Here is a 12,152-nt window from a genome sequence, read left to right as displayed (position 1 = left end):
AAAGTTTTGCTCTGTGAGCTGTCGATCTTTCCCAAATATGAAGGGAGTTTGTTCCAAGCTGTTGGGCCTGCTACTGCAAAAGCTCGGTCTCCAATCTTCTGGTATTGGAATTGCGCATAGGTACTGAGAGTCTACCTATGGCTGTTGAAGACGCTGATCGAAGGATTGCTTGCCTAACATTAACATCGTTTGAAATGCAGAGTTCCGACAGGTATGGTGGCGCCACAAACATATGAATATATAGACTAGAAATTAAAGATGAGGGGTAAAATCAACTGTTGAAGAACGAAGGGGGTAAAGCTGACTGTGATTCGTCAATAAATCAATCTGACAGTATATAGGCATCTCGCATTATAATATCACCATTTAGTTCTTAAAAGTAAAATCTGCTTTTGAATGAATAGACATTTTTACATGGGAGCGCAAATTACTCGCCACGTTATAAACAAATTTGCGAAGTCCAAATTCGGCAAAATAAATTTCTTCTATTTTCAGAGTCGAATATTTCGTTTAAGTATTTAGTTAAGACACTTTTATAAATGTTCATAATTTACTTCCCAGCAACCAACCAGCTTTGTGTTTCGCGTCCATCGCGTGATAGTATATGTTTCTACAACTGATCCATATTATACGATGTGAATATGCTTAAAATAATGCTTATACATATATGGAATGTAATACGAAAATTGGGTTTATTCTCTTTTTCACATCTATTTTTACAAGTTTTCATACCACAAGCCACCATTTTGCCGTGTTATTTCGTAAAATGAACCGATGATGCCTCGACCATAGTTCGCACAAGAATGATGACGTCACGTTTTCTAAATTCACTTGAGGCCATACGCGAGCCCAGCTGGCTCCAATGGAACCGGTATGAGGAGTGGGGAATAATACGCTTTTAATCACTTAGGGCAGGTCTACTAATATTCATATGTCTATGGGTCGCATCTAGAATTGAACCTAGGACCTTGAACCCGCCTTGCTCTACCAACTGAGCTAATGGGACCCTATTTCCTTCTGTTATATTTAACTGTATCATACTTCGACTATGCACTACTAACATTATCTTGATTTCCTTCAAGTTTTACTGATTAAGTTATTCTAAAACGTTTAAAAAATATTCATCCTAGATTTGCAGAAAAGTCAATAGATAGTCGAAGTATGATACAGTCAAATGTGACTGAAGGAATGAGGGTCGGATTAGTTCAGTAATAGAGTAGCTCCCCGGCAAGGCTAAAGTACCGGGTTCAACTCCCAGATGCGACCGTATCCCTTTCTGACTTCTGTGTTTCAAATTAACATTTGAGAATCACTCATTTTATTTACAATAATTAAATTTTAATATTATTTATGCGAATAAGGCAGGGTTGACAGGGTAGGCAGTGCTTATGTGCCTGTAGGACTGCACGCCCCTGGTTGCGTTGTAACACGTTTTCTGAACTTGGTAGTCATAAATAACACGGTACTAGCAATAAATGAATAAATAATAATTCTAAAATGATTATCGACTTATTTAATAGCTGTACAATATACTCTAGAGATGACAGCGTACATAAATTATCGTACGATGATTGCATGATGCAATATATTGTGATATTTTATATCGTAATAATATAGGCAAGGATTAAATGAGATTATAAATAAATATAATATTCAGCAGTAGATGGGGTCGGTCATCGTACTTTTGATCGAAGCAACAACAAAATACAAAATAGCTGAATCATATAAATTATGCACATAATTCTCATTACACACCTTTCTTCGTACAGTTTCCGAATGAGTTGACTTTTCACGTGGATTCGGGATGAAAAAGAGGACGTGTTCTATTTTAGTACCGATTTTCTTAATGTTTAAGATGGGGGATATTATCTTTTGACATCAACCGTCTGTTATTGTTGTTATTAACAATGGCCTCGACTCACCAGAGCTAACCAATTTAATAAATATTCATATTCCAAAAAGATCAACACGGCAATCCCATTTGTTTCATTTACCTACATATAGAACTAACTTTAGAAAAAAATCATCATTTCCACGTATATGTGCCCAATATAATACTAAATTTCAAAACATAGACATTTTTAGCAATACACTTCACAAATATCGATTAGAAGTAACACGTACGATCGAAAATTAATACAATAGTATGGAATGTATCCAGAGCATCTCCTATCATCATCCTAAATTCCTATTCCTCCCCTCCTCACCTAAATAAAAAATATAAATATATATTTTTTTTTTTATGCAATAAAACTCCATCTCCAATCAATTTTAATATAGGAGACTTTTTTGGCTTGACTGTATTTATATTTATATTTTATGTATAAGCTGTTTGTCTCTTACCTTTACCAATAAATAAAAGTTATTGTGGAAATATGTATGTTAATTTTTTATATTAAAAATATGTACATATTGATAAAAAGACTACAATATGTTTTTTACAGTGGAAAAAATTAATGAGTAAAACCTAAGTCAATAGATGTCGCACATTGAAAAAAATGGATACATTTATCCAAGACACAATCTAAATTGCATATGCAGATAAAAATATGCATTAAGAAAATGAAGATAATGTTGGTTATTAGTTCTTAGTCGAAGTATGATAGAGTCAAAAATGACATTAGAAATCAGCTCGGTGGTGAGAGCACTTCCCCGGCAAGGAAGAGGTACTGTCTTCAATTCCTGGACGCGACTAAATATTTTCTGTCTCACATCTTTCGTTTGACATTCGCTAATATTGTCTTCAATGATTAAATTCATTTTGGCGATATTTTGGGTGATTTCGCCTAAATCCGAATATTAAACGTCGGTTATCATTCAGATATTGCCTTAAATATACATTCAATATCTTGAGAAAAACATTGCAAGTAAGCAGATATATCTGGTTATAGAAGTCTGACATTGAAGCAATGCCAAGTAGATAAAAATACACTATAATCAGGTGTTCAATTATTTGTTACAAAAAGTAATTAATTATGATTAGATTGAGTAGGTACTTACTTATTCTTAATTGAGTCCTTCAACACTGTTTAGCCAAACGTGGGGGAGATTCGAGAACATTTGGTAAAGTTCAGTGGGCTATATCCCGAATGTTGCCACTACAGAGGATGTTATGTTGAGGTGATTTCTCACGAAAACGGCGCTATATAAATTAGCCAAATATTATTATTATTACGCTAGATTTTATTGAGTATTTTGTGTTATTTCACAATTCATTAATTTAGAATATAGTAATAATATATATAGTATACTTGCGGCAAGTTGCAGAGTGGAAGATACTCTCAATATTGCCCTGCTGTAAGACCATCATTCAGAGTTGAAACGTTGCTTGCAATGGCTTTAATCGTGTTTGGTGACCACATCTGAATAGCCAGGTACGCCTCCACCTTCCTCTCACCACTACCTACAGCCTCACAACATTGGGGATGGCATAGTCTCACTGGCTCCAGACAATTGGGAGCAGTATTAACATTTTAAAAAAAACATTCTCACAAGAGGTTGGAAGAAGGTCAAGTCGGCTCATTGGAAAGGAATATGGAAAGTTTCGGGGTCTAATAGTAGACGGTGATTAATATTGCTATTAATGGTGTTCAAGAGGGAAAATTCTTCATTTTTGTTACAACGTTTCATAATTTAATTTCGGTTAAAACTCTTGTGCGTATTCACTAACAATAAGTTCTCAGTATCGCCTTCCTGTGACGATGTGTATATATGTAAATTACAGTGGAAGTATTCTAATTATTCCATATTTTATCCCTTGAAGATACTAAACAGTCCAATATGTTACATAGTAATAGTAAAAGTAGTAATGATAACGTAACTGTAACCAACACCGGTTCGTTCGGTCATTCATTTCAATAAAGGTGAAAGGGTCATTGTGATATGTGAAATAGTTCATAATTCACATTCAGACAGAGAGACAAAAATATGGGTTAACTTCCTTGCTGGTGCTGTCAACTGATTACACATGTGCATAAGGGTCAGTTGTTTTACAGAATTTGAACAATACATCAAATTTTTTGTGAAGGTTCTATTCAAATTCTGTTATCATATAATTTTTGGCCAGTTGTTTCACATAACTGAAATAATAACAGAACTTGAAGAAATTTAATGAATTCAATGAAACAACTGGCAGTAATTATTCTAATATTTCTCAATGCATTTATAGATTAGATAAAATAAGTATTTGTCGAACGCAACAGGAAAAATGTTTTGTCGAAGAATCGAGAAAAAATTTGTTTACAATTTAAAAATTTTTCCACTTTAAAAATGTAAAACTATAATGTAATTCCACCACGAATTGTCGGTATCAAAAATGGAAACGTTAATATACACGGCATGTCTGAATGTACGTGCTATTACATCCTGTACATATAGAATATACCTCCAAATGGAAAACGGTTTCAAGTGTCGGTCTGTATGGGCCGATGTTAGAGGGAGCGCGTTAATATTAAAAAACGATAGCAATTAGCGAAAATATTAATTAAAACACGATCCATTTAAAAAAGAGCAAAAATCTCTCGACAGATGACTAAGTTACAGTATGGATTTGTTCATACCTGTTACCATAGACATATGAATATTAGTAGACCTGCCCTAAGTGATTAAAAGCGTATTATCCCCACTCCCCATACCGGTTCCATTGGAGCCGGCTGGGCTCGCGTATGGCCTCAAGTGAAATTTGAAAACGTGACATCATCATTCTTGTGCGAACTATGGTCGAGGCATCATCGTGTTGCGCTAACTCCTTCTTTAGCCAACGTTTCGGACAGCATTGCAGTGTCCATCATCAGGGCAGATGTCTTATTTGAGGTTGTGTTAAAATGTGAGCTTAAGTATGAGGTTGTGATACCGTGTTGCCAGCTCCAACCCTCTGAGCTAACATTAACGTATCATTTTTTTATTTAAAATGGTTTTCTTCGTTTAGCTCTGGTGTATCCGTCAATTACCGGATACCAAGAACTATTAAGCTTAGCTCCATCGTCTCTATTAATGTTTACGGGATTTTTATGAATTTCAATGGCCTCCGTAATCAGCCGTGCTCTATAAGTTTTCGGTCTCCCCAGGATTTCAGGAACAAATCCAAAGTAATGCCCGGTGTCAATCAAATGCTCGGCAATTGCCGATTTGTCAGGGTGGCCGAGTTTACAAGCTCTGAAGTGTTCTGAAATTCTTTTGGAGATAGTCCGCTCTGTCTGGCCTACATAGACCTTGTCACATCCGGAACAGCTGAGTTTATACACTCCATCTGTTTCCAGAGGAAACTTAGTCTTTGCAGACCTCAGTAAGTCCTGTATCTTTGTTGTTGTTCCGAAGACAGTCTTGATATTTTCCTTTCTCAAAAGCCTGGCAATTTTGTCTGTCACATTGTGCACATAAGGCAGGAAGGCACAGCCTTTCGACTCTTGTTCAACTCTGTCTTCGTTTGGTGCAGATTTGGCTCTTATGATTTGCCTTGTCTGACTTGCTGGGTAGCCGTTACGCTCCAGTGCATCGGTCAGCTTCGTAAGTTCCGCTCCGATTTTATGTTCTTCGCATATTCTGGTCGCTCGGGTCACCAATGTATGGATAAGTCCTCTCTTCTGCGCTGGGTGGTGGTGCGAATCAGCGTGTAAGTACCGATTCGTATGGGTTGGTTTCCTATATACAGTATGCCCTAGGCTACCATCGTGTTTCCGCATCACCTCCACATCTAGAAAGGGCAGGATTTTATCTTCTTTTTCCAGTTCCATTGTGAATTTAATTTTGCTGTGGAGAGAATTAAGATGGTCCAGGAATTCGTTTAGTTTCTCCGTTCCATGAGGCCAAATGGCGAAGACATCGTCGACGTAGCGCCACCATACTTTAGGGACAGCCGAAGCTGTGTCGAGTGCCACTTCTTCAAACTTCTCCATAAAAAAGTTGGCTAGTACTGGCGATAACGGACTGCCCATCGCAACTCCCTCCAATTGCTCAAATAGTTCACCCTGAAACGCAAAGTATCCCGTTTTGAGGCAGTGTTCAAAAAGTTTGCAAATGTCTTCCTCATATATCTCCCTAAGCATTGTCATGGAGTCTTCTAGAGGCACATTTGTGAAAAGTGACACGACGTCAAAGCTGACCAGAATATCTCCTTCCTCAGTCTTAACTTTCTTGAGCTTACTTATCAGATCTGTTGAATCCTTAATCCACGATTCAGTTTTACCAGTTTGCATCTGCAGTAATCTTGAGAGGTATTGGGAAAGTTTGTATGTAGGAGCGCCAATAGCGCTGACAATCAGTCTCATTGGGATTTCCTTTTTATGTATTTTTGGGAGACCATACAGGGCAGGAGTTCTAGAGGCTTTTACAAAAAGCTTAGACCAATCCTCTAAAAGTCAGACAAGGCAAATCATAAGAGCCAAATCTGCACCAAACGAAGACAGAGTTGAACAAGAGTCGAAAGGCTGTGCCTTCCTGCCTTACTTATGTGCACAATGTGACAGACAAAATTGCCAGGCTTTTGAGAAAGGAAAATATCAAGACTGTCTTCGGAACAACAACAAAGATACAGGACTTACTGAGGTCTGCAAAGACTAAGTTTCCTCTGGAAACAGATGGAGTGTATAAACTCAGCTGTTCCGGATGTGACAAGGTCTATGTAGGCCAGACAGAGCGGACTATCTCCAAAAGAATTTCAGAACACTTCAGAGCTTGTAAACTCGGCCACCCTGACAAATCGGCAATTGCCGAGCATTTGATTGACACCGGGCATTACTTTGGATTTGTTCCTGAAATCCTGGGGAGACCGAAAACTTATAGAGCACGGCTGATTACGGAGGCCATTGAAATTCATAAAAATCCCGTAAACATTAATAGAGACGATGGAGCTAAGCTTAATAGTTCTTGGTATCCGGTAATTGACGGATACACCAGAGCTAAACGAAGAAAACCATTTTAAATAAAAAATGATACGTTAATGTTAGCTCAGAGGGTTGGAGCTGGCAACACGGTATCACAACCTCATACTTAAGCTCACATTTTAACACAACCTCAAATAAGACATCTGCCCTGATGATGGACACTGCAATGCTGTCCGAAACGTTGGCTAAAGAAGGAGTTAGCGCAACACGGCATAATACCCCAAAAACAAATAACAAAAATACTTTTGGCAGTGAAAATCTTAAATCATATTTGAGGCATCATCGGTTCATTTTACGAAATAACACGGCAAAATGTTGACTTGTGATATGAAAACTTGTAAAAATAGATGTGAAAAAGAGAATAAACCCAATTGTCGTATTACATTCCATAAGTAAGCATTATTTTACTTTATTTTAAGCTTATTCACACCGTATTATATGGATCAGTTTTAGAAACATATACTATCACATCACAATGTAGCGATTCTCAAGTGTGCTCATCGTTGTTTACTGGGGTAAGTAAATTATGAAACATTTGTAAAAGTGTCTTAACTAAATACTCTGAAACTAACTACGACTCTGCAAACAGAAGAAATTTACTTTGTCGAATTTGGACTTCGCAAATTAGTTCATAACGTGGCGAGTAATTTGCGCTCCCATGTAAAAATGTCTATTCATTCAAAAGCAGATTTTACTTTTAAGAACTAAATGGTGATATTATAATACGAGATGCCTATTTACTGTCAGATTGATTTATTGACGAATCACAGTCAGCTTAACCCCCTTCGTTCTTCAACAGTTGATTTTACCCCTCGCCATTATCTTCTCGTCTATTAATTCCTATGTCTGTGCCTGTAACATATTAAATAACAGAACAAAATGTGTTTTTAATCATTTTTACTTTGAAATTTTTTTATTATGAAGGGAAATTCATGTAGTTAGCGTTTCGGCTAAACGTATAGAAATATATAGATATTATCTTAAAAAATAACATATATTAAAAGTGTTCAAGAAAAATATGTTAGAAATGGGTAGAAATTCAGAATGCGGGGCTTAATATAATATCTTATAAATCTCTATGGACGGAGAATATTTTTACAAAGATGGACAATAAAATGTAATTATATATATTTTATTGCCGGTAACCCGGTTGTTTATTAACATCCTAGGTTATTTACAAATCATGTGCGCTACCTGACTCACTAGACAATATCTGTTCTGAGCCGGGTAGTAGTATCATTACATATAGCTTTTAAACAAATCAGGACTTAATAAAAAATACAAAAGAATACGTAAAATAATCTAGATTTTTTTTTTAAGCATCCGCTAAACTGCCAAAGCAGTTAGTCAGCAGGTCAATTTAACAATATTAATATATTACTAAAGCATAACATATAACAAGAAATCACAATATTTAAAATAGATACAGAAGAATGGTTACCACAATGGATTTTAATTGTTGGTTTACTTTATCTCTAGCAAAGAATGCCCGAAATGGTTATTATGTAATACAAGTCATTCATCCTTCCAAATAAAGCCAGGGTTTTGATATGCACTAAATAATTAATCTTATTTAAGAAACAATAAATTGATTAATGTATCGCCTGATCAATAAGCCATAGATGTGATACCTCCACTCGAATAGATAATAAATAATAAGATATCATTTTATAAATTGACAGAGTAAAATCTCTCTAATCCGGCACTTTTAAAGGTTCCGCACCTCCAGTAATATGGCACTATTAAACTGTAAGATTTTGTAATGAGAAAATAATCATTAGAGATTATTTTGGTCAACAATAGAAAATGTTTTGCTTCTATCAATAAAACTTGGCTAACTGAAATTTTAAATTTTACATAGAAAATACGCATCATCTTAACACATTCACAGACACAACGTCTATTGACATTGTTTTAGAGGAGATATGATACGAAGCAACGGACAGCGAAGTCAAATTTTGTATTTTGTATCTATTTGTGTGACAACACGAACACTTCTTTACTTGATAGTGTCAAATCCATAGACGATGTGCAGTTTACATTATTTATTACTTCATACTTTCACGAACCTGTTTTCCGGAAAGTTTCCGTCAATGGCCCTCCACAAGAACGACCAAATTCTGTAAGATTCAATAGAAGATTTAATCTGTAAAACGCAAATAAAAAACTAGAAAATGTGGCTCTGCAACTCTAACATAAATATATATTTTTGTATTTAATTTCCATGCTTTAATTGCTAATACTTCATAACGAAGATCTCTTTGGATTAAAGATGTTCATTATCAGCAAACATAAATTAGAAGTTATAACAATCGATATAGAAATAGATAGAAAAATGTATTAACCCTTCGTGGAACCCATAACAATACTTTCCCCCTCTCTCTCTCGTTGTCTTCACCGTTGGGCTGAATGCATCTCAGTACTTTACTCCATTCTGACTGAGATAACGCAGTAGGATAGGCAGGTCGCATACATAAGCACAGTCTGCTGTGAGTCATATTTTTGTTATATTTAAACAACAGTTTCACACTATGGGAAACCAATACTTAGATGATGTCGATATATTTATTATTAGCTTTGCTAATTTTGTGGATTAAGTAAAAGACTTATTTCAACACTATTCCTAAATGGAAGTTATATTTTTGTAAACCAGTCAAATCGCTGTATTTTTTAATTTATGTTCTTGTTATTTTTAATTTTGTTTCTTGCATATATTATTTTTTAGTGTAATTTTATTTTTATTATTAACTAAATAATTGCCTGTTTTTCCCTTTATTGATATTTACTATCAGTCTATACTCATCTCCACTGTATTTAGATGTAGTATCTTTATATATTGTTCCTATCATATATATACTTACTTATAGCATAATGGTATTCTATTTTTATTATAATTAGTGTAACTCTCTCACCAAGCACAAGAACCAGTTTCTTCATTGGTGAGATTGCGAACATAAATATATTTTGTAATGTAAATATATTTTTTATGTACTCATATTATATCATGTACCCACTTATATATATTAAATAAAAAATAAAATAAAAGTTCCTCGGAGTATCTTCCATTACGTAAATACTGGTAGAACATTCCCAAGTTACGATTGATAAATACATTCCCTGTATCTTAGATGATAGATTCCCACCTTAGATGATACATTGCAATCCGTTTGTAAAGGCAAAGAAACCTATCAATATAATATTATGACAGATTGTGTTTTCACCACACCATGGGTTAATGTCATGTCAATGGAGAGCAGGACTGGATTTAGACCTGCGATTGAATCTTAGAATTCGTAATAGTATTACAAAAATTTAGTCACTGGTGCGGTGGGTCATTAATGACAGTTTTTTTCAAATATAATATTGAAATGTCACTCACCACAGATCCATTCTCGTCCGAAAGCGACGGCTCTGCGATGGTCGAGTCGGTTTTGGAGTGTTCTTTCGATCCGTTTTCATGCGGCATGTCCAAAGTTTGACTTTTGAATTCACTTATAGACACGGGACTCACTTGGAGGTCCAACTTGGAGGTTGTGGTGCAGTCATCCATGCTGTGGCGTTTACGGGACATTATTTAAATTAAATATATTTCACAATGTGAAAAACTAAAGATTTTTATAATATTGAAGCAATATTATGTTGTCATTTGTGTTTTAAAGCAGGTTATTGCTTTGAGTCCTGTAGTACTATTTTGTGTACTACTTTTGTCAATAATTATTTATTTAAAATTGTATTGGTTTGTTGATATTTAGTAATTCAATGTCCAACTTTAAAGGGGTTAAAACAGCACCTGCAAAAAATTAAACAAATTAATTGGCTTCGGTATGCATTCAAAATACAATTTTATAAGAAGTACCATTGGCAAAGAACACAAATGTTAGTATTTATGGGAATCAAACTAAACGATATTATGAAGCTATGAAACCATGTCAATTTATACATAATTCAAAATAAATTAATACTGGTTAGCGCCAGCATGGTGTCCAAAACGATTAGTTTAGACTGTAGTGTTGCAGCTGTTGACACCTAATGACATGTTCCATACAAACTTTTACACTATCCATTTTCATACAACCATACAGATCTTTAATTTACTGTACTGACACAAGAATAGAACATTAAACATTGACACTGTTGAACATCGCATAATATGTTATGTTATAAGGTTATCTTATCAAAACTTCAATGAAAAACAAAACATTAAAGCAATATAATGCTCAAATGTACCGATAGAAAACGGGTTAAACTATTCAAAATCTAATTTTAATGAGTTTAAATCGGATAAATCTTATACAATCAGAAATAATCAAGAGATAAGCCATTACCTAACAGAAGAAATCGCAAACTCTCGTCTTGGTCAAAAACAGGATGGTAGTATTTAAACGTTAAAGTACTGACGCGGCTAACATTTGTACACGTATTTACAAGGTTAAAACACTCGAGAGTCACGCTGTTGATTTAGTGGTACAGTTTCAAACGTCGTATTTTCAAAAACTGACAAAACAGCACACGAAAACAACGTATCGATCTTAACCGGCTAAATTGCAGAAATTGACAAGATACACCGCTACCACACTAGCTAAGAACTTTTACTGAAGACAAGGTTGTTTCATAGAACGTATTTAAACTGGGTAACTGTTAAAAATAGACACATTTTACTATTATTTTAACGAACCTAGACGAATCAAGAACCAAGTCATCCCCACCAAAATAATTTCCCACTGACATTTCTATAATTTTTTAACAGAGTATTTTTAAATTATTTATGACCGCTGCGTTTTCCTTTATCTCGGGTACTTACACACCTCTATCTCGGGTACCTACCTTCAAAGCAATCTTTAGAATAAAGAGATAAGGACCAACGATAAGGGACGTACGTAATAAATTACGTCAAATTTACATTATATATATTACAATGTTCACATATTATATAATATTATTGATAATTGGTACCTATTGGATTTTACATGCACCAACAATCGAAACATGGTGCTTTGATTTATAGCTGACATTGGTGAGTTTTTGAATTTCTGTAGTTTTTTTTTTCGTGAAGGCTAATTTTTTAATAAGCGTACGCATGACCTTAGCATGATATTTCCAGAAGCTTTTATTGAAAATCAATATTAATCAATGATGTTAACTAACTAACCATCGCAATGTTTCAGGGGTAGGCAGAGAGGGCGGACCGCCAAACAACTTTGTCTTGGCACACAGTCTTTGCCTCATACACCACCCTTCTATTATTCTGACTCTTGACCATTCACATATGCG

At 35.0% G+C, this 12,152-nt stretch overlaps 1 protein-coding gene across 2 annotated transcripts in view; it reads right to left on the bottom strand.

Annotated features, from left to right (window-relative positions):
- The window catches only part of LOC149410935 (choline-phosphate cytidylyltransferase A-like), a 120,559-nt gene extending 108,956 nt beyond the window's left edge, over positions 1-11,603 (bottom strand). Inside the window, exons 1-2 of one of the 2 annotated variants that reach the window (XM_089647084.1) lie at positions 11,557-11,603; positions 10,261-10,671 (exon numbers count right to left, since the gene is read on the bottom strand). In XM_089647084.1, the coding sequence (XP_089503210.1) occupies positions 10,261-10,452 (192 nt within the window). In that variant the 5' untranslated portion in view covers positions 10,453-10,671; positions 11,557-11,603. Of the gene's footprint in view, positions 1-10,260; positions 10,672-11,206 lie in introns of both variants that reach the window. The other variant, XM_089647083.1, reaches the window with a different exon arrangement.
- Positions 11,604-12,152: the final 549 nt, after the last annotated feature.

The sequence above is a fragment of the Hesperophylax consimilis genome, chromosome 26 (genome assembly GCF_061612785.1).
Source record: "Hesperophylax consimilis isolate HC1 chromosome 26, BYU_Hcon_1.0, whole genome shotgun sequence".
NCBI lineage: Eukaryota > Metazoa > Arthropoda > Insecta > Trichoptera > Limnephilidae > Hesperophylax > Hesperophylax consimilis.
Note: the sequence above shows the minus strand (reverse complement) of the source record. Positions and strands in the feature narration are given on the sequence as shown.